This window comes from Balaenoptera physalus (assembly GCF_965194825.1).
Source record: "Balaenoptera physalus genome assembly, chromosome: 16".
In the NCBI taxonomy this organism is placed as follows: Eukaryota; Metazoa; Chordata; class Mammalia; order Artiodactyla; family Balaenopteridae; genus Balaenoptera; species Balaenoptera physalus.
The window spans coordinates 49,963,462-49,986,839 of record NC_138898.1 but is presented as its reverse complement, the minus strand read 5'-3'; the positions used below and the strand labels follow the sequence as shown (position 1 = coordinate 49,986,839).

General features: G+C 46.4%; 1 protein-coding gene and 1 pseudogene across 3 annotated transcripts in view; one reads left to right on the top strand and one right to left on the bottom strand.

The window, feature by feature from the left end:
• Positions 1–556: 556 nt before the first annotated feature.
• Positions 557–23,378, bottom strand: part of DZANK1 (double zinc ribbon and ankyrin repeat domains 1) — a 69,308-nt gene continuing 46,486 nt past the window's right edge. Inside the window, exons 13-20 of one of the 2 annotated variants that reach the window (XM_082431679.1) lie at positions 15,687–15,790; positions 14,527–14,601; positions 12,719–12,815; positions 11,904–11,995; positions 10,231–10,311; positions 9,578–9,705; positions 1,799–1,873; positions 557–1,387 (exon numbers count right to left, since the gene is read on the bottom strand). In XM_082431679.1, the coding sequence (XP_082287805.1) occupies positions 1,264–1,387; positions 1,799–1,873; positions 9,578–9,705; positions 10,231–10,311; positions 11,904–11,995; positions 12,719–12,815; positions 14,527–14,601; positions 15,687–15,790 (776 nt within the window). In that variant the 3' untranslated portion in view covers positions 557–1,263. The remainder of the gene's footprint in view (positions 1,388–1,798; positions 1,874–9,577; positions 9,706–10,230; positions 10,312–11,903; positions 11,996–12,718; positions 12,816–14,526; positions 14,602–15,686; positions 15,791–23,378) is intronic. The other variant, XM_082431680.1, reaches the window with a different exon arrangement.
• Positions 18,820–20,986, top strand: LOC309645894 (lysosomal-associated transmembrane protein 4B pseudogene; annotated as a pseudogene). Its single transcript has one exon. The product of its transcript is annotated as a lysosomal-associated transmembrane protein 4B pseudogene (transcript).

Here is a 23,378-nt window from a genome sequence, read left to right as displayed (position 1 = left end):
TATGGAGTAACCTTCTGTTTCAGGTGGCCGCATATGGAAAAGTAAGGAAAGTGTTTTCTGAAGCTTACTGACGAGCGCAGAGCCTTGTTGTGCAGTTTCTCTTGCAGCCAACCCCGAGCCCAACCTTAAAGGAAGAGAATTCTGGAAAGGTCGTCCTGGCTACACGAAGCAGACACTGTGCAAACCACCGACACCAAACCAGATGACTGGCCTCAGCGGGGCTCTCTGGACACTGGTTACCCTGGCAGCCGCTCTCTCCCCTTCTGCAGGCCGCCAGGCCAGGCATCTACCTGGGAAGCCAGTGTTGGCACCGCCCAACCGCACTGGGGCTTGGGTCCCACTCTGCACCTGTCCCCCTGCAGACAGTCACCCACCCTGGGGAAATAAAGTGCAGGCAGTGATGCCAGCAGAGTCTATTACTTATTGTCGTGAGTTAATTATTCTAAATTAACAACTATCCTGTTTACAAATGTTAACAGAAACAATTTAGGGACTCCTACTGCAGCGTTAGCACCCAAAGATTGAAATGACGATCTGAAAAAAAGAGGAATCAAAATTACACATTCCTGCAATTGGTTTATTCAAAGCTTACTTGTCAACCAAAGAACAAGCCATAACAACAGGAATATTGATGAGTTTAGCTTAATAAGGAAAAATTCTAATAAGCTCAATCTTTATGCACTAACTAATTTGGAACCACTTACTAGATATTAAGCAAACAACATGCAGAACAGTACGTGGTTTCCCACGATTTGTCTTAGACAAGGGGACAGAATATATGTTACCTCTACTTATATTTTACGTGTACTCTGTACGAACACATACACATACTACGTACATTTGCTTATATAATCCTACACTACTTCTGGAAAGACACGACGGACACGGATGTCACTGGTGGCCTCTGTGGAGGGGACGTGGGTGGTTGTGCGGCAGGGACGAGAGGGAGACTTCACAACATTTTATACCTTTTGGCTTAGAACCGTGTGTAATTTTATCTACTGAGAAATAATATTAAAGAGCAAATTCTAAGACAAGCAGCAATACACCACTGAAAGCATACACTAAATTCATCACTCTCCAGGGCATTTGGGGAAATACTCATGGGGTGCTGGGGGCTTATACTGTCACATAACTTTTAAAAGCTTATGAGTGCCTCTCAGCTCAGTTTCCAAACCTCAAATACGCATTTCAGAAGGAAGAGAACAAAGCACAGCCAGAGCTGGGCGGTTTCTTTAAAGGAAGCCTGCGGGGCCCTCAGGGCTAACGGTCATCCAGGCTGAGCTTAGCAGCAAAGAGCGAGATGACGGGGTCATCCCCAGTTTCCAGGGCCAGGTCATACGCTGTCTGGTCTCTTGTGTTCTTCTTCTGAATGCTTGCGTTGCATCTGCGAAGGAAATGGGGGTGAGCGGACGGACTCAGGTCTCCGAACCTTCCCTGCCTTGGAGGCCAGTCTGGGAGCTCCTGGCCCCTGTCCCAAACTTCCCCCAAGAGGCCACCGTGACCAGCCCTCAAGGGCAGCTCTACCCTGAGACCTGAGGGGTGCTGTGATCTCACACGTCCAGTGCCAATCCCGGCCGTGGGTTCCCATTGCATCAATGACCCACAACCAAGTGGGTTTAAGGGGGCAACGTTTTCATTGTGCTTTTAAAAGCCCTTAGTGCCCTGGGAGCCATGGGGGGGATGGTGGCCCCATTACTGGGTCACCTGTTCTGGAACCAGGACCCTCTGAAATCCTCACAGGCCAACAGGGGGATCACTGTGGCCATCAGTGTCCCTCGGAGGCCAAGGAACATACCCCAGTAAGGCAGTGATGCACTCCCTTCCTGCCAGGCCAAGCAGAGCTGCTTCATGAAGAGCTGTATTTTGGAGCCTGTTTGGATGGGAAAAAATCCCTGGCTAAATCCTTGGTTCACATCCTCAAGAAACTGGAGAAGAAGCAGTTGACCAAAGGGGCCTTGGTTTCACCCATGACCTATTTAACTAACCCAGGAAAATCTCTTGACTCTGCCCTCTCCGTTCCTTTCCTTGGAGGATTTGGAGGGTAAGCTTTGATATCAGACAGAAAGTGAAAAGCTATACACATATTCATTTTTTAAAGTGAGAAACCCCACAAGGATCTGGTTTGTAGTCAATTTAGCAAATGCTAATAAATACTATGTTAGTATATTTCCTGCAAGAGTTCATGGAACGCGTTGGACACGGTCTCACCCTTGGCTTGACCCTTTGGGCACTGTCTGTATGACAATAACCTTTCAGGGCTGCAGCTCCTATTCTTGTGTAGGGACAATGACCTTGGCTTCAGTGAGTTTGGCTTGTGTGATATGAAAATAAACACCAATCTTAGAACCTAGAGGGCAGGCCCAAGAGGTCAGACAGCATATTTCGTGATGTGCCAGACTGTCTCTACCTTGCCTGGTCAGCTTTGGCCCAGTGAGTGAGCAGTGGATGCTGCAGTGGAGGATGGGGTGCTACCTGCATTCTAGAATTCATGAAAGGCTCCTGCCCAGAGGTGGCAGGAGTGATGGAAGGTGGGAGTCGTGGCTGAAGACAGAGATGAGATGAGCAACTGGAGGTCTGCATTCTCCTGGCCCTGCTCTTTCCCTCGACACCCCCACCCTGTCCCCTGCACCCGCAGATGTACCTGCAGCCATACATTTATCCCAGTAGAGAAAAAGGATGGTGGCCTCTTTTCTGAAGGAGATAAGCGGAGCCTCTGGCAACTTCCACGCCCAGAGGGAAGCCTTCCACTTGTCCCAGCCTGAGAGCAGCTTCATACACCCACAACCCACCCCACCCCCACCCCAGTTGATAAGCTCCTGTCATACACACAGAATTCCCACTCATCTAGCCCATTCCGCATTCTCAAACATGGACGGATGACAAAGGATCACACACATCTGAGAAAAATCTGCAGCATCAAAGAAAAATCAAACACAAATGTGAGAAATTAAAAATGACTGAAGACAATATTAGACAAAAAGAGAAGGCTATGAAGAAGAAGTAATCAGAACAAAAAGGAGCTCTTAGAAAGTAAAAATATAACTGTTGAAAGAAAAAGTATTCAGCAGGAGGGTCAAGAAAATCTCTCTCTTAAAACAGAGAGAAAAAGGGAAATGAAAAATATGGGGGGAAAAATTAAAAAGACAGACAGAGGGGGTCAATTCAAGTGGTCCACCATCTAACTAATAGGAATTCTAGAAAGAGAGAATCGAAAAAAATGGAGGGGAGAAAATACCAAAGAGATAAAATTTCCCTGAGCTGAAGAAACACATGACTTTTCAGACTGAAAGGGCCAAGTGGATGAATGAACAACAGCACATGAAAAAAATACCCCTTTGAAATTTCAGAACATCAGGGATAAATTCTTCCAGAAGGAACAAACAGGTCAGAAATGAATAAGAATTTGCTGTCGCATTTTCATGGGCTATGCTGAGTGCTAGAAATCATGAGAGCAAGGCTTGATTATTTTGAACACAGAAATTAATATCAAGGTATTAGTAGTCAAGAGTGAAGAGAAAAGAAAGTCATTTTTGATATTCAAGGACTCAAAAGTTTTTTTCTACATACCCTTTCTGAAGAAGTTACCTAAGGCCACACTCTAGCCTGACAAGGGTCAAAACCAAGAAAGCGAAAAATGTGAACGATAACTGTAGGTGGATTCCAGTGAAAAGAAATCCCATGATGACCACTGTGCAGCAGGGCCAGAGGGCTGTCAGGCAAAATCTGAGTAGGAAGTATACTCCAAGAGGAAAGTCTCTAAGAAAAAAAGCATTGAAAAGGTAAGAAACCAGGTAAGATTATGGATGTGGTGAAGGCATGTTCTTTTTCAAACCAGAAAAAAACAAAGGCAATCAGAAAGTCCAGGAAAATCAAAGTCACATACAAAAACACACAAGTTGTTCATGGCTTATGAAAGAAAATGAAATGTGACCTGATTTTGAATAATTTATGGTGTGTAAGGAGAATCTACTTGACATTTCTGGTAAGAAAATTTTACTTTGAGTGGCCTAAGTGTTGTTTTCTTGAACCTACAAACAAGAAAATGTAATCAGAGTATGCCAATGAACAATATTTATGTAGCTATTATAATGCAATTGCTCTCGTGCTTTTCAACTATTGCAATCAACCTATAGATGAAGAATGGATGTCTTCATTATGTTAACACAAGTAAATATAGCTGTGTTGTAAAAAGTAAGCATATACTAACAGAAGTTGTGAGATGGAAGGGGAAGGAAAGGTAGAGGTAAAGGTAGAGAGCACTAATATACACTTATATGCACTTACATCCAGGTGAGTCAAGAGACATCACTGACATCATTGAAAGATGATGATTGAAATATAGGAGTTTAGGCATATCATTTATATTTTAACAGTAATTAATAAAGAACAAAAACCGGAACAGAATGATCAAAACATGAAGGTCCAGTCAGCAAGCAAAATCATCACCTATGACAGCAAGAATCAGCAGATACTGTCTAAGCATGCTAAATCAAGAGTGATCGGTTTAAGTGTATTGTTTAGTGACAGAGATATAGGTGACTCTTGGGAGAACTTTAAAACATTTACATGTAGTTGTCCTTGGAGACAAGGATTGGGGGTGAAGAGGTGAGGGCAGCAGAGGACCGCCATGCCCTTCCACAGGATTTGATTTTTCAATCATGTCCACGTCTCACTTCGACACAATTAAAAAGTGATTTGGTGCGTATGAATAGTTTTCAATAAACATACACAATTTAAGAAATCTTTCTGCCAGACTAGTCATAAATAAGGCAACGTCAGTACGACTAGGCCAGAAATGAATGATGAAATTGGTGACTAAACCTCCCCATACTGCTCTGTACCTAAATCAAGTCTGTCCCAGACTAATTCTGGGAGTCTCTGGTCCTGGGGGGTGGGGGTGGGGGCCTTTCCTGACCTCACCACGCTCGATTCTGTTACCTGGCTTTATTTTCTTTGTAGCACTTATCATGCTCTGAAATTACTCATTCATTTGCTTACTTGTTTATTGTCTGTCTCCTCCACTAAACTGTAAGCTCCATGAGGGAAGGGAAGTGATGTCTTCATCACTGCTGTATCTCCATCACCTAGAATGCTGACCAGCACACAGTAGGTGCTCAGAAACCACTAGTAAAATGAATACATCAATGAAAAGAATGAATAGACAAACAAATTAAGGGAAGGAGTATTGCCTCCAAGATTGAAACCCATGTGAATTGCAGGAAAACATAACTATGAACTCTGCATCCACCTGTGGGAGGGTAATCCTCTGCCTGATTCGGGCTCCAGAATCAGAACTGACCAGGTAATGAGAAGGCTTTCCATTTTCCAAAGTAAATGAGAAACTTAGCACTTCCACCGGTTTTGTGTTGCAACAGAACTCTAAGTGTCCAACCACCCTAATGGTCTTAGACCTTATCTAAGTTTAGATCTTATCATTCATGTAATTTCAGCTAACTTATTTGGCCAAGGCTCCTGGTGCCAACTAAATCTGAGTGGTATGATTGGTTAGTTTCTCCTCATATTTCTCCAGAGGCAGTAAGTGAAAATGGCAAGGCCATGTGCCTTATGACAGAATTTCCATGACTTTCCAAAGATCTGCCTTTGGTTTGATACAAACAGTTCCTGCAAGCAACTAAGATTTGGGGATCACGCTTCATATTGTTGTTGTTGGTGGTGATATTATTGTTATTAGTTTGATCAGATCAACATAACTGAGCTGTCAGGCGCGGGGGAGAGTCCCGTGTCCAACAGCACTGTGAGGTCACTCCTTACCACGGACTATGCTGGGCTGATTATTAACGTCTCAGTGTTTGTAAGAACAGCCTGTGGACCCTCGCTACTCAAACTGTGGCACCTGGACCACTGGCATCTCCTGAGAGCTTGCTAGAGATGCTGGATCTCAGGCCCGGCCCCACCCAGACCTACCAAATGTGAATTTTCACAAGATCCTTGGCTGATTTACATACACATTAAAGTATGAGAAGCATTTATCAAGTTCATCTTCTTAGAGTTTGGTGCATTAAAAAAATACACATGCCTTTTCCTTAATGTGAAAACTTGGACTTGGGAAGGCTTGGTGACATCTGTTAACAGAAATAGAACTTAGAACTTAAATCCAGTTGTAACACCTTTCACCCAGGGCTTCTGTTATTTAAGCCCCACATGGTTATTCTCCCAGAGCCAACTCACCCCCATCCCCATATCCTATGTCAATCATCATGCAGTTGATACTTTCCGTTCAAATCCTGATAATCCTCTTTTTTCATAATCACAGCTTCACGACTGCCACCATTACAGTCCAATCATTAGGCACTGGGCACTACAAACGATCTCATTTCATCCTCCACTAACTCTATGACCCGAGTTCGATTATCCCCATTTTACAGACGAGAAGACCTAGCAAGAGGAATATGTTCATTTTCTCCACATTTTGCTCTCTCCTGCCTCCACACTGTCCCCTGTCACCACAGAAGACTCTACTTTCCCCTCCTTTAGCACAATTCCCAGTGGTCACATTCAAAGTGTACATTTTTCACGAGGTCTTTCAGATGACCTCTCCTGGGCTCGAAGTCACTTGAATTATTTGTTCATCTACTAAGCACATGTGTGAGTGCCAGGCTGGTGCCCCCAGATGTGCCAGGGCCACCTGGTCACCTGTGACACAGTGCTTGTTCCTCTCTCGGGGAGCTCAGAGGACCTGGCTGTAAATTCAGGGTGGAGGGGTACACAGTGTGCTACGGGCGTCTGACCACGGAGGTCTCAGTCACACCAGACACCAATCTCCTCCTCATCTTTCATCTTTCCTGCCTCCCCAGTGGCATAAATAAGGCTTCACTGTCACTTCACCCCCTCAAGTTCCTGGGGCTTCATCACGCATTTACCATTTGAACTTAGATATATATTCACAGGGTTGTGGCATCTCCTAGGTAGACTCAAGACCTTCTGTCTTCACAACTCTCCCCAGACTGAGAGCAGAGTGCGTGTTCTATTTACTCAGTAATGGGGCTGGGGGCGGGGATCGCTGATGGCTAGATTTTCTGGGTTGGTGGTTTCCTGCATAACCACAGTTTGGTTTTGGAAGATGATGAATCATGACTCTGCCAACGCTTAGCTGTGTACCTAGCTCCCCAAACAAGTTAACGGCAACACGGCGAGGGCACGAGACGGAGCGCGTCCTGCCATCAGAACTCCTGCTGTGAGTCTCCTCCTCCGAGGAGCTTGTCATTGTCACGGCAGACCTTCCGGAACGCAGGTGGCACAGCAAGTACACTGTGGTGTCCTGTGAATTTGTATCATAAAGACACTTTCCTACTAATGCACAAGCAACGCAAACTGTTTACTCCAATCTAAGTTTCACGGTGAATTAAGGTACACTCTCTCTCTTTGCAAATCCTGAATTACCTAACAGAATAAATCTCCACAGGTGAACCTCTAAGTAAACTGATGGTTGCATTTTCCTCACTTGCCTGCTAGGGCACAGCTCAGAGGCTCGATATTTGAAACTGCCAGTGAAGAAGGGCAGCTACTGTCCAAAAGCAAACAGCATCTTTCTGTGTCCCTCTCCTCGCAAGACTTTTTGAATCCGTGTTTCTGAAGTCTGCTGGTAAGAGGTGTCAGCTTTGGTGGAAGATGTGTATTTCTCCTCAGCCATCCCCTTTCTGCTGAGTATGAGTTTATTCTGGTAAGAAAGACACAAACATGGGAACCAGAAACCCCAGGGAGGGGCTTTCTGCTACCGGCCAAGCTGCTGGACAGAAGTTACCTGTATGGAGACCACCTGGGCTGCCTCTCGCCATTAGCTAAACAGGCTCAGGGTGAGAAGAGAATGTTAATCCTTGTTTGCAAAGGACAAGTCACGGAGCCTCTTTTACAGGAAAGTCAGATCGCCAGATGGCTTGTGCCTGAAGAGCTGTAGACAGTGGAGCCTTAAGGTCATGTTCCTGGGTCTACAGAGGTCCAGCTGTGGGGCAGAGGCCGGGTGGACCCAGGCCCAAACCCTGTGAACTAACAAATATAAGCCACACTCAGCAGAACTGGCTCTCAGTGGAAAAATCTGCTTTCTGAACCCGCCCCTCCCTGACCCCACGTGAGCTATATTCTGCTAACAGTAACCATGACAATGCAGGGGGAGTGACAAAGGGCTATTACACACCATTCAGCTAGACCATATAACCACGGCGTTAGACTTAGTAGAAATGCAAGGAGATCACACGTGGATAGATGTCAGTTTACAGAATGGTAATGAAGCAACAATGGAAACTGAGGAACACCAAAGAGAGACAGGTCACCTGTTCCACGTCCAGAGTTAGGTTCATCCTGTTAGCCGGACTCTTCATAAAGCCAGAACTCATCACAATTAAGCAACAATTCAAAATGTGCTCAAGCGAGTTTTGTATCAACCACAAACATTATACGGAAATGCAATTAAAAAATCCTTATCTGAACTATCCAATTATAAAGCATACCTTCACACAAAACAAGGTGTCATTATTTCTATTAATAATGATAATATAAGTGTAGGAATGTAAATGACGAAGCTGACAAGGTATGACGCCTGTGAACCCCAAGAGAACTTGAGAAAGTAAATTCCAGCCATCAAGTGTGTACACCCACAGGCCAAATACTTTGCTACAAAATTAAACTACTGATAAAAAGGGGGTCGTGTCTACTGACACGAATCCTATTGGGCAGAAACTTTAAAAAACGCACATAGAAAAATTAAGAGAGAGATATTTTGAATAAAAACGCTAGAGGAAATTTTGAAACAGAGGAGAATAGAAGCAAAGCTATTTAACTTTTGTCCCCTGTGCTCCTTGCCAACCTCGGCAGCGCGATTCACAGAGCGGGGCCCCAGCTGCCTCAGTAACAGTGCGGGCGGCAGGGTGGTTGACCTGTGATTCCCCCAGATGACTTCCAGTTCAACAGCTTGGTCAGCGGGATGTAAGCAGCTAACGGCGAGGACCTGGACTCAAAACACTGTCCACCCCACGTCTCCCAAGTAATCTGCAAGGGAACAGTGGGCTCACAAGGCCGGGTGGGGTCAAGGGTGGGAAAGTAACAAGACCATCCCACGTGACTGGGGATCTCGTCATCCCGCTTCCCAGCTGCGGAAACCGAGGCAGCAGGAGACGGCGTGCTGAACCCGCGTGCACCGCCTCCCCCCGGGGCTGTTTGCATCCACGGACGACTGGATAAGGTTTTCTTTCTGCAGTAACTTCGCTGGTACATTTCCCACCATGATGAAAATCATGATGAAAACACTGCTTAACACCCAACGGCTAAGGATTTGCGGGCCCACAAATATAAATAAATTCATGAGTTAACAAAATGGACCATCATTTATCAAAGCTACTAAAAGTTAGACAATCCAGTAGTCCGTTTAAAAACCTCTGTTTTACCCAGATTTGGAAAACAGAAGCAGTTAAGTCTCTCATTAAGGCCAAAATGGGTTGAAATGGTTCCTAAGTGGTTCAAGTTGAACAGGGCCTGCAAACTGACCGCTCGGAGGAGCCCCACCAAGTACCAGCTGGCTGCGACCTCACCCACAACTCTCCCTTCCTCGTGTTTCACTTACGGGCCCCACTGCTGGTCCTCGTCCGCGCCCCTCTGCACGAGAACCGGGATCGCTTCATGGTGCTTGTTCGTGACCGCCAGGCTCAGAACGGGCTGCTCTTCCTTTTCACTGCAGTTGGGTTCTGCTCCCTGCAGCGTGTAGAAAAGGACAAACTTGCACAAAGCCTAAGCTCAGTGGCACCTGCTCGCCATCCTAGTAAGTATAACAAACCCTTGATGGAACTAAACTGCTTTAACTCAAACGAAGCAGGAACCCCAAGACCCAAACTATAAAGACAGAGCTGCCAAGTCATGTGGGAGATCAAACTTGTGTTTCTGCTCCGCCAGCAGGAGGCCAGGCACCTGGGTGGACAGCCTTGCTTCTTTAGGAAACATGATGGTCACACAGGGTCACAGACCAGGGATACTGTCCACCTTCCTGCACTTTATTTGGGCTCCTGTGCACCTTTCTGCCTATTTTCTTTGCTATAAAAATTAGCAACAGGTAACAATTAATGTAAAGTTTTTGACTAGCCGTTTAGCCCACTTCCAGATGGTTTTAAATTAAGCGGCACTGTGATTATCACAATATTGAACAAAACTTCCGTCTGAAAGAGATGGGGTGGCAGGCCTGGCTGAGAGCCTCAGGGAGGCGTGTTCTTGGGCTGCACTTACTTCATCACATAGCTGTTCCATCACAGACACTCTTCCTTCCCCTGCTGGTCCGACTTCCTTCAGCAGAAGCCTGTTTTCAGGCTGCGGGATCACAGAAGGTGGTCGTTTCCACGGCCGCAAAATCTTTTTATTGTCACGTCCCACTTGTCCAGGCTCAACCCTCAGGGCAAATGTTTCCTCTCCTGGATAAGTTCTGAGTCCCAGGGACAGGTGAGTGTGAGCACGAGCGTGTATGTGTGTGTGTGAAGTGTGTGTGGGGTGTGCATGTGTGTGTGTGTGGTCTTCAACGGCCAGCAGCACAGGTAAACACATCTAATGTAAATCTAGCCAGTCTCTGAGGCCTTGCCTGGGGGAAGGACAACACACTGACATTTTTTCGTGTTATTAAGGACGGGGATGCAATGAGAAACCTCATAAAACCCTAGAAACCACACACTAGTTTTATTATGAATACTTCTAGGAAAAGCAACCAGGTGAATCCTAAAGTTTACGCTGCATGCTTTATAAGGTGTTCGAAATCAGCCTGAGTGTGACCACCTGCCTGCGGAGAACCCCGCCCCCGACCAGGCTGGGTGCCCGTGTACGTGCCGGGAGGCCCCGGGGCCCCCCGTGACTGAAGTGGTGGGGCTGGAGGGGACCACTGACCCTGTGTCCACCTCCACCTCCAGCTCGCTGCCACAGCCAAAGAAGGCCGACCGGAGGGCAAGGTGGTGGGTGAGCAAAGGCACCCACTGTCTCTCCAAAGCTCCCGTTAAAACTATTCATGGTCCATAATTGTGAAAAACAAAACTCTAACAGCTGAGGGAAACCAGGAAAGGGTACCGTGCATGGATCAGAAATGGTGAAGAATCCCAAAGATTGAAAGCAGATGGAATCAGACTGACAGGGAAATCAAAGCCAAGAGGAAAACCAGCTGCAGACCCCAGTCATGTGAGCGTGTTCTCTCCAGGGAGCCCAGCAGGGGGGCGGGCGTTGGGTGTGGCTGAATCCACAGTGTGTTATTAAAGGGCTTTACCACGAATCACGGGGATGGCCGGCATCCTACCTGCTCTCCCGAGTAGAAGGGCGGGAAGCTTTTGCTCCCTGCTTAAACCCTGATACTATTTTCCCTACAGTTCACAATTTGCCTAACAGAGGCTTCTCCTGGGAGCACTGGGCCTGAGAAGGGCGAAGGGCTGAGGCCAGACACGGGACGGGTTTGGAGAGCCAGGAAGGAGCGGAAACCACCACGGCACTCCCACTACCACGCTCACCAGCAGAGGAAAGGCCTTCCCACGCTGGCAACTTCGGGGACCCTCCACCCACAGAGACCGCAGGCCCACAGACCCAGCTGGGCACCCGTGCTAATCAAGCTAGCCCTTCGTTTATCAACATGACCTAACAACCAAGGATCATCACATGTTCGAGACAAACCAAAAGCAAGAGAGAGAAAGATGAGCGGATAGAACTGACCCCAGAGGAAACAGGTGATTCAGGAGACTGAGGAGAACTTTAAAATAATTCCAGTGAATAATCTTGAGAGATTTTTAAGGGTTCTGCCTCCATAAAATAAAAACACACTGCTACAAAGAAGGGAACAGAAAATGAAAAAGCATTCTTCCATTTAAACAATCTCAAAACATTGGATGCACAGGCGAAGAAAGACAGCTCTAAGGATCAAGGAGAACGCACACCGTAAGCTGCTGCTTCTTCTCTTGAAACGGTTTGGTCTTGAAATTCTTGGTCCTTGTGGCTTTCTCCGTGGTGTCTGGGGTGTAGTCACTCACTGGAATGACAGGAGTCGAGGACCAAAGTGAAGCCCCCCGCCGCTCCCATCATGTAAAGAGCCACTCTCCTGCCATGCCCCCCTCAAGAGGTCGGAAGGAGGAAAAGGCTTTTATAGAAATTTCTATTTGATGAAACCTGGCCCGAAGGACTCCTGGGGCTGTCCTTCTTGGTCCAGAACCAGAGGCTGGGGGGGGGGGGAGGGAGGGGAATAAAAGGGGCTACAGTTCTCAGGCCCCAAAGAGCACCCCCTGCCCCAATTTATCTCCCCAGTTCCTGTGAAAGACTGCAAAGGTCTCACGCCTGACTTTGGGGAGGCCAGAGGAATAACATGGGTGGAACGTGAAAGTGAGAGGCCTGGCTGGGCCGGCAAATTTTAAGCAGTTCTCTCCATCCTTGCCAAGTCACTGTGTTGTTTTTGGTCAATGGTTCTTTAGGTTTTTCTATTTTAATTATTATTTTTTCATCCAGGTTTACTGAGATGTAACTGACATCCAGCACTGTATGAGTCTCAGGGGGACAGCATGATGATCTGACTCACATATGCCATGAACTGACGACCACAAGAAGTTTAGTGAACAGCGTCATCTCGTATAGAAACAAAATGAAAGAAACAAAAAAATATTTTTCCTCGTGATGAGAACGTGTAGGATTTACTTTCCTGTAACAACATCCATATATAACTGGTCAACCGTTTTAAAGTCCCCGGAAGGGGACAACTCACCCAGGTTGGACCCGCTGCCGAACAGCCCGTTCCCTCCCTCGGTGACACTGCTCAGAAAGTGGTCGCTGAAATTCACCGCCTTGTTCAGGTAAAGGTTCTGGCCAATGAAAAAATTCCAGCACCATGAAAGACGAGGCCGCCGCGTCCCAGCAGAATGGTCTCCCTGCTCACCTGCTCCTCTTTCTGTTAACGACAGCCCTGTCTACCCAGACAGTCAAGCCTGCAGCGTGACCGTGCTTGCAGACACCTCCCTCACCTCACCGTGATGTTCTGTCCATTCTGCCTCTTACGCAACTCCTCATTCTGGCCCCTCTTCTCACACCGAGATCATTGCAACAGCCTCCAAACAGCTTCCTGCCAGCCCACCTTCCCTGTGGCTGCCCCAGCCTCTTTATACAATGAATGTATACGTAACTGTGTCCCTCTGTGCTTACAGCCCTTCCGTGTCTTGGGATTAGGGTGGCCTGACGGGGAGGCTCAGGCTGCAGAGTCTGTATCCTGGTTTGGTCACTTAGTAGCTTAGGGGCCTTGGAAGAAGCAAGTTGCTTAACTTCTCTGAGCCTCAGTTTCCTCACCCGTAAAGTGGAAATATTATGGCCAGCCTCAAAGAGATGTTGTCAAGGCAAAATGAGGTTACATGGATGTCTATAAAATGAGGATGGGTGATACACAGGCCAGACCCGGGATTCCGTATCCACCTGGACCGGTTCCACAGCGTGGCACCCTGCTCCTGCCATCGGGAGCCACCTGCTACTTCCTGAGCACAGAACACGTGGGCTAAGAAAAAACACACACAGAACCTGGGACACATCCCTGACTTCTACGTGATGGACAGCTTATTGCAGATGCTCTTGTGTCTGTCCAGTTCCCCTTAACCAGTCAGGTACCATCCCAGCTGCCATGCTGGCTGCTAACAGCTCACAGCTGACCCCCGTCTCCAGCTGCCCTCAGTAGGTGAGGGCTGACCTGCCCTAGCGGTTATGCCCCTCCCCCCCAGCCTCAAGTGGGGACAACTGTGTGGCGTGACGCCGTGTTCTGCGTCCCTCAGTCCCATTCTCCTGAAGCACCTCCCCGCCCAAGCTCTGCTGCAGCCACACAACCAAAAACACAGCATTTAGTGCTTTCCTTGGTTACAAAGCACATTCACGTGTATCTTCCCACTGGACACTCCCAGCCTCCCTGTGGGTCAGGCAGGGCCCAGGTATCTGTCCCAGTTTTAGAGACATCGTTAGCACCCTGCCAGGTCACGGCCAGGCCTGAGTTCCCCTCCTTTTCCTTGCCTTCTTCACTTTCTTCTCAATCCATGAATTATTCTTTTGTATGTTGTGACTTCTTGTCCAATGAAACTAAAGCTGCCTGTATCAGTTAATGTTTGTCACACACTTATGGGCTCCACGGCAATGTTCCAGTTACCAAATGAGAGGGAAGATCAAGGGAGACATGGTCACAAAGTATGGCTTATTTTTATAGGCAAATAGGTCAAAGTACATATCAGCAAACATTTCTGTCAGTCTTTCACCTATACTCAGACTTCAGTGGGTATAAATAAACCTGAGAACTACAGGACCAATAGGGTGGGTGATAATTTCTGTTCTTATGACATCTTTATGTGCCTGAAAGCTGGCTTCTCTGAGGTTTAGCTCAGTTATTTATCTAATTCTACGAAATTGCTGGCCTCCAGTTAAGTTTCATAATATTCTAAACTCTTCCTTTCTATGGATTATGCAGAAGCATTTCAATAAATCATAAGCTACCATTTACTAGGTCAGTCAATTTTGAAATGAATAACTTCCGGCGGTTTTACTCACCTTGTTTGAGACTTGAATATAATTCAGCCTGATGCTAACTTCATAGCCATCCTCATGGACGGTAGCAGAGATGAGCTTGTAAAAAAGTGTTAGAGAGAATTCACAACCATGATCGTGGGACTCAAAGCCTGGAGCCACAGCCAAGAAATTCTGAGATGCTAAGCTGTACATTTAATCAAACATTTAATTAACACAAAGGAAGGCAGGAAAAGAGAAACAAAAACTAGATGAAATAGGACACAAATGGCAAAATGGCAGACACAAATCCAGCCTTCTCTATAATCCCATTAATTATAAATGAACTAAATACTCCAATCAAAGAGCAGAGACTGCCAGATTGGTTAAGAAAGCAAGACCCAAATTGATACTCTCTACAAGAGACACACTTTAATGAAGCCACATGGCTGCAGGTCATCACCTGGCAAAAGGTGACCTGGGGGGGCCAGGCCTTGGCAATCAAGGGCCAAGTATTCAGGTGAGCAGCTGTCTCTGTAAGTAGCGGGAGGAATTTAGATCAATGGGGCTCAGCAAATGCTTTAAGGATCAGATAGTAAATATTTTAGGTTTTGTGGGCCATATGGTCCTTGCCATTGCAGTACAAAAGCAGCTACAGACAATAAGTAAATGAATGAGTGTAGCTGTGATCCAATAAAACTTGATTTACAAAACTGGTGGCAGGCCAGATTTGCCCCACAGGCCACAGTTTGGAGACCCCTAGATTAGGCCAAGGAATTAATAAACCACCAAAATAGATTATCAAAGGAAATTGAGCAATACTTGACAATGACACAGTTCCAATGTTGGCCTAACTTGGTGGCAGAGGAGTGGATGGGCTAACTTTGAAAGGTTCTTTTAGTCTCATGACAGAGGAAAAGGTCTTCTCACAGATGTGTGTCTTTATAACAGCAGTATCCCTGGGGTCTGACAGACCTGCTTCAAATCCTGAATCCCCTGAGACCCAGAGTGTAGTCTTTGGCAGGTCACCAAATCTCTCTGAGCCAGTTTTCCTGGATGTCAAATAAGGCGAGGAGGCATGGAAAGCGGGACAGGAAAAAGAGAAAGGGCAAGCAAAGTGCAATTTCAGGACAGTCCGTGGGGGCAACCTCAGCCTGATCCCACGGGATGCTCCAGAGAGGAAGTCTCGCTCAGAGGCCACCCACCTTTCCCATCCTGGGCTCTGCAATCAAGGCCCGGAATTCAGGGTTGTTCTGAGCGTAAGACCGGAGGTGAGCGGAGATATGGTCCACCTGTTTTCTCCAGTATCCTAAGGAAGGAGAGAAACCCAAACACATGGATGATTTTTCTGAGGTGAAGGAGGAAAAGTGTCAGCATGCAACATGCATTTTCAGAGAGCTCATTTCTCTTTGCCAAACTCTGTGATGGTTTTTGCTTTCTGAACCTCGACTATGTACCAGAATAAGTTCCATGAATATTATAGAATTCCAAAGGAACGTATTTTGATTGTCATATCTGGGGTCTTTTTCTTTTATTCTTTTAAAATTAACCATATTGAGAAACAACTTACTAATAAAGTTCCCCTATTTTAAAGGTAAGTGCCCCTGTTTTGAGTTTTGGCAAGTGTACACATCCCATCGATATGGAAAGCATTCCCATCACTCCAGAAAGCTTCCTGTGCCCCTTTCAGTCTGCACAGGGTTTAAAATAATTTGAATTCATTGCCACCATTTAAGGCTTGAGAGATTTCACATGAGTCTGGTTTCTTGTGCGCAGGTGGGCGATGCAGCAGCACTGGGCCTGCCCTTCTGCAGGGCCTGGCTGCCTGGGGCCGAGGCGTGGCTGCCCGCTTTGGACGGGGCAGGGCGCTCCAGCCGGCCACAGCCCTTGCAGGCCTGGCTGCCTGCCTTGACTTCCTGGCTCTGCCCTGTGGCCACTTGAGTATGAAAACCTGCATCGGATCCCACCTCATCATTTTACCAGTGAGGACACTAAAGCTGAGGGCAATCGGGTGGCCTTTGCAAGGTCATCCAGACATCTAAATCTTACTCAGCCTTACTTTCCTTACCTGTAAAATGGGACTAATATCTCTCACCTCATACGTTACTGTGACACCAAATAAGAGAACCTCAGTGTCTTAGTTTGGGTTTCCCTGACAGCAGAGCCTGAGACGAATATTTAGGACAGGCAGTTTCTTTTGAAGGTGACCCTGGGAAGCACGAATGATGGAGCAGAAACAGCAGGACAGGGCAGGAAGGGAAGCCAATTAAGCATCTGTTAAAAGCTGGTCAACGCCACGGGCAGCGGGGCTCCGTCCTGCTGGGACCTGAGAGGAACCCGGCAGAACACACCCCAGGTCTGTGCACTGGACAGGGGGACCGAGGCATTCACTCTCCGCCCCGGGCCCGTGTGTGAGCTCCGGCACTTCTGAACTGCACCCGCCTGTGGACCGGCAGTCTTCTGCTGCTCTGAGGCAGCAAAGCAAAGAGATGCTGTGGCGCGTTTGACGAGGGACACGAGCAGAGATGCGCAGAACCAAGCACCACGCTGTGCTGGGATCGGGCGGGCAGAGGGGTCTGGGCATCACGAGCGTCGGCTGCGAGTAGCTGACATAACACCAGAGGGAGCACTGAGCCCAGCACAGGGTTTGGCACAAAGTAGGCACATTCATCCCACAAACAGTCACTGAGCACCTCCTGTGTGCCATGCACTATCTGAGGGCTGGGGATACAGCAGTGAACAAAGTGCTTGCCCTTGAGGAGTTCACAGGTGGACCCAGAGAAAATACAGGTAAATAAATAAATACGCAGGCAGGAGTATGCTAAACACGAAGATCTGACTGAGAATCTACAACAGATGTACGATTCCAAGATCAAATGTCAACTCTCAAAAGAGCCTCCAGGGAGGGCATTATGGAAAGGCTGGGAGGGGTGAGGGGGGTCTTTTGGAAAAGGTCCTGGGAAGACCGTTAAGTCCTCTTTTGGGGGGTGAGGTCTGCTCCCTCCCAGCTCGGGATGAAAGAGGGGGTTCCAGGGGCTGCCTTCTGCTATAGGGAACTGAGGTCCCATGTCTATTATCTGTTGGTGCCAAGCTAAGCGCCCCAGAACCTGGTGGTTTAAAATGTCAGCCACCTGAGGCCTCACACTTCTGTGGGTCTGGAGTGTGGCCAGTGCCCAGCAGGGACGGCTCATCTCCGCCCCACATGGTATCAGCCGAGCCATCAGCTGAGGCTGGGGGTCCGAGATGGTCTCATCCCTGTGGCTGAGGCCTTGGCTAAGATGGCGCAGGGCTGGGGGCCGCCTGGCCTCTCTCTTCCCGTGACTGCCGCCTGCACCTGCTCAAACGTCAGCAGTCTTTGTGGTGGCTGTTGGCTGGGCCCTGAGGCATCTGTCCTCATTCAGCGATCTGTCCTGACCTCTTTACACGGCACTCACTTCCTGGGGAGTAAGTGCAAGCTCCCAGCCCTCCTAAGTCCAGGCCCGGAACTGCCGTGGTGTCTCTTCTGCCACTTCTGCTGATGAAAGCAACTCGCAAAGGCCAGTCTAGATTCCAAAGGAAGGGAAACAGCATACAGGGGTGGGAGGGGTCATTCTGGTCATCTCTGCGGACGATCGACCAGGACACTCATGCCTGGAAGACAGTGGACTGGGTCCTGACGCCCAGCTGGGAAATCCACGAGGCAAGAGAAGAGCTGGGAACGACTGACTCCCAGCTCTGCAGCCCAAGGAACTCAGGGGACCTCATCCCCATGGAACTATAAAATAAACAAACATTTAAAGTGTCTGGAAATGGTTCTAGGGACATAGAGCAAATACAGAAACATCTGAAGAAGAAACTGTGCTAAAACTCAGAACAGCAAGAGTCTGTGGTGTTTGAACCATGACCCACCCCCTCCTCCCCTCTCTCAGCTGAGCACGATGAAAACTTCATTCTACGTGGTTCAACCATAAACACACAGCTCCCTCTCCTTCCACCTCCCAGCTCCCAGCTGGAGAGCTACGGAATCTTCCCAGAAGAAGCAGGATTTCAGTGTTTCTCATCCCGCCCCCAATTACCTGCTGCAGAGACCAAATTCTGGGCAAATGCAGTCAAGAGTGGGGGCCCCCCCTCCTCTGTCCAGCTACGATTTATGGGATGGACACTCTCCCTTGGGTCTGGTAAAGAGAATACTGCGGTCCAGGTCATCCTTGTCCTGGCTTATTTGTAAAGCAGAGGTCTCATAGTAGAAGAGGCAAGTCAAGAAGACCAGAGGTGACAGCTGCACCCCCTTCACTGAGTGCCCAGCCACTGAAGAGAAACACACCATCGTCCCCACCCCCTGATCCAGAGCATTGGCTCAGATATTTTGCACAAGGGAAGATAAGACAGAGAGCTCCGAATCTCCATAGGAACCCACTCCTTTGGCAAGAGTGTGAGGAAGTTCAGGCCTAAGGCTAACAATGAGTGATGTGGTAAAAAGCAATTAAAAGAAGTCTAGAGATAGGAGTTAAACCACAGGCTGGCCAGCTTACCAAAGAGAACCACAGAAATAAACAGCTAAGAAGAGCTCTCCTGAAGTCTGAAAAATATCTCAAACACTGATCTCAAACACTATCCCTGTAAAGAATCTCAAATTTAATTGGATCAGGGAGCTGGCAGCAGCCGTGCGGTGGGCCCAGACCCACGTGGCCGAAGCTCCTGCAAACTTGGGCGCGCGCTCGTGCCACTGCGCCGGCGGCCCGAGCGATGAAGATGGTGGCCCCCTGGACGCGGTTCTACTCCAACAGCTGCTGCCTGTGCTGCCACGTCCGCACCGGCACCATCCTGCTCGGCGTCTGGTACCTGATCATCAATGCCGTGGCACTGCTGGTTCTATTGAGCGCCCTGGCTGATCCAGATCAGTATCACTTTTCAAGTTCTGAACTCGGAGGTGACCTGGAGCTCGTGGATGATGCCAACACGTGCATTGCTATCGCGATTTCTCTTCTCATGATCCTGATCCGTGCAGTGGCTACTTATGGAGCATACAAGCAACACGCGGCCTGGGTCATCCCATTCTTCTGTTACCAGATCTTTGATTTTGCCCTGAACACCTTGGTTGCAGTCACTGTGCTTGTTTATCCAAACCCCATCCAGGAATACATACGACAGCTGCCTCCTGATTTTCCTTACAAAGATGATATCATGTCAGTGAATCCTACCTGTTTGCTCCTTATTATTCTTCTGTTTATCAGCATTATCTTGACTTTTAAGGGTTACTTGATTAGCTGTGTTTGAAACTGCTACCGATACATCAAATGGCAGGAACTCCTCCGATGTCCTGGTTTATGTTACCAGCAATGACACTGCGGTGCTGTTACCCCCGTACGATGATGCCACTGTGAATGGTGCCGCCAAGGAGCCGCCACCACCTTCTGTGTCTGCCTAAGCCTGGAAGTGTGGCATAGCTGGGAGCGACGGCTTGACTTTCATACATCAGAGCAATAGGTCTTTAATTTTACTTCTGAGATGAGCTCTCTGAGCTTATTTGTTGCTGAAAGGCTACAATTAAAAATTTTAGATGGTAAGTTGAAACTCTCTGTAGTTTGAAACCTATGGTTTAGCTAGAGCACCGTGATAGAGTAACTGTAGAATTCTTTCTGTGGGGTTGGGGTGGGCTCCCCTAGTCTTCGCTCAGCATTGAAACTACCCAACAATCCGGGTGGACCTTTTGTCCAAGGAGGCTGTTGTACGTGCTGAGCCCCAGAGTTGAAGGATTTGTGACACTTTTCTCTCCATTCCCTCCTTTCTCTTTTGAAAGCGTAAAATAAAATCAAAATTATACAATGCTTTTCTTAGGCTACTCCAGTTTATAGAACAAACCCTTAGGAGAAAAGGAATGTTAATCGTGTAAGGAGTCCATATACACACATAAATAAAACAAGAATTTCCTTAGATCCTTTATGATTTAAATTCAGTGACAATTTGAGTTTGCTGGTCAAGGATTTTGTCCTTGGCTAAATTGAGACCCTTTGTCAGTTCCCGGCAGTGAGGACAGTCAGTCGCCACCCCGGTGGCTGCTCTTGTAAACCCATGTCTGGGGTCACGGCACGGTGTGTTAGAGGGGAACCGGTTGGTACTGTGTTGTATCAGGTTCTCCCTTTCTCAGAGTTTCCCATCCCCACTCAGAGCCTAGCCTGACTCAGGGAGGACATCCATCAGCTTTTGTCAAGTGGAATTGCTTATATGTATTTACCCAACAATCTGAAAAAAGGTTTTCTTCTCTCCCTGCAAGGCACATCCTACTACTTTACATTTCTGAGTATGCCTCATCATCTTTTAAAATGAGTGTAAAACGGACTTCAGAAAAATGGGAGGTGGCGGGGGTGCTTTCCTTGTGAAATGCCCTTATCTTGACTACCTGAATTTCAAGGGACTTTTATATATTCATACGTTCAAAAGTCACAGCTCTCCTGTTTGTTCATTATTGAATGTGCTGTAAATGAAGCCATTTGCAATTAAAGTGAGATTTGCCCACATTCCAAAAGAAAAAGTTAACTGGATCAGCCTGTAGAGCAATTTACACCCCCAGAGTGTGGTGGAAAGTAATAAAGCAATCAGCCAGCAATAAGTGGAACTTAAAGGCTGGTTACGGTCAGGGAAAGAGATGGTCAAAGAGAGCCTCGCCAAAATCACGGTCATCCTAGGGTGACAGGGTGCATGGCCAAGGCCTCACTCTCCAAGGAGCAACTTCAGAGGCTTCCCACTGTGGGGGTGAGACAGAGCTCAGGAACCTGGTCCAGCTGGTCACTAAACAAACAGACAAGCAAATAACATAACAAGCCTGGAGGCGAGGTCAGTACCCAGAGTTGCTACAATATGTTATTTTAAATGTCCATGTTCCAAAAAAAAAGAAGAAAAAATTAAGAGACAAAAAAAGAATGCAAAGAAACAAGAAACTGTGATTCATACACAGGACACAAACATTTAGAAAAGAATGAGTAAAATGGAAGACACAAATCCAACTTTATCAATAACATTGAATGTGAATGAATTTAACAACCCAATCAAAAAACAGAGATTTTAGACACTTTAGATTCAAAGATACAAACAGATTAAAAGTAAAAAATATGGAAATATATATATCATGCAAACAGCAACCACAAGAAAGCTGGACTGGCTATACTAATACCAGACAAAATAGATTTTAAGACCAAATAAAATGTTACTAGATAAAAATAGGGACATTTTATAATGAAAAAGGGTATCATGAAGGTATAACAATTATAAACAATTATAAGTATGTACCTAATAACAGATAACCAAAATACATGAAGCAAAAACTGAGGGAAATGATGGGAGAAATAGACAACTCAGCAATAATGGTTGGACACTTTAATACCCTATTTTCAAAATGGATAGAACTAGGCAGAAGGTCAGCAAGAAACAGAACACTTGAACAGCACTCTAAACTAGCAGGACCTAATGGACATCTACAGAATAGTCCACCCCCAAGAGAATATATATTCTTCTCAAGGGCACATGGAACATTCTCCAGGATAGATCATATGTTAGGCCATGTCAAGCCTCAATAAATTTAAAAGGGTTAAAATCATACAAAGTATGTTTCTGATCACAATAGAATGAAACTAGAAATCAATAACAGACAGAAATTTGGGGAACTCACAAATATTTGGAAATTAAATAATTCTTAAACAACCAGTGGGTCAAAGAAGAAACCACAGGGGAAACTAGAAAATTCATTGTTGAAAGAAAATGAAGATACAACACCAAAACTTATGGGATGCAGTGAAAGCAGCACTCACAGGGAAATTTATAGTTGTAAATGCCTACATTAAAGAAGAAGAAAGGTCTCAAATCAAGACCTGAACCCCACGAAATAAATAAATAAATAATTTCACCTAAAAAAATAAGACCTGAACCTTTGACCTTGAGAAACTAGAAAAAGAGCAAACTCCACCTAAAGCAAGAAGAAATAAGGAAATAATGAAGATTAGAGTGGAAATTAACAAAAGACAGAACAGAAAAGCAATACAAAAAATCAACAAAACCCAAAGTTGGTTCTTGAAAAGAGATCAGCAAAATCGGCAAATCTTTATCTAGACTCACCAAGAAAAAGAGAAGTGACTCAAATTGCTAGAATCAGAAATTAAATAGGGGATATTACCACCAACCTTATTGAAATAAAAAGGATTATAAAGGGATACTGTGGACAACTGGATGCTAATAAATCAGGTAACTCAGATGAAATGATGCTCAGCATCATTAGTCATCAGGGAAACGCTGATCAAAACCATAAGGAGACACTGCTCCACACCCACTAGGATGCTTGTAATAACAAGTGCTGATAAAGATGTGGAAAAATCGATACCCTCATACACTGTCAGTCAGAATGTAAAACAGTGCAGCCACGTTGGAAAACAGTCCAGAAGTTCCTCAGAAAGTTAAACATGTTACCATTTGACCCAGCAATTGCACTCCTATGTACATACCCAAGAGAAATGAAAACATATGCCACAGAAAAATTTCTACGTGAATGTTCAGAGCACCATTATTCTTAACAGTCAAACCTGTTCACACACACACACACACACACACACACACACAAAGCTGGACACAACTCAAATGTCTATTACTGATGAACATACAAACAAATGTCATATATCCACACAGTAGAATATCACTGAGCTATTAAAAAAAAAAAGAATGAAGTACTGAAAACATGTTACATGGACAAAACTTGAAAACATCATACTAAGTGAAAGAAGCCGGTCACAAAAGACCATATTATATGCTTCCACTTATATGTCCAGAATAAGCAAATCCATAAAGACAGAAAGTAGATGAGTGATCGTTACACCCTTGGGAGGGGGATGTACAGGGTTTACTTCTGGGAGGATGAAAAGGTTCTAGAAATG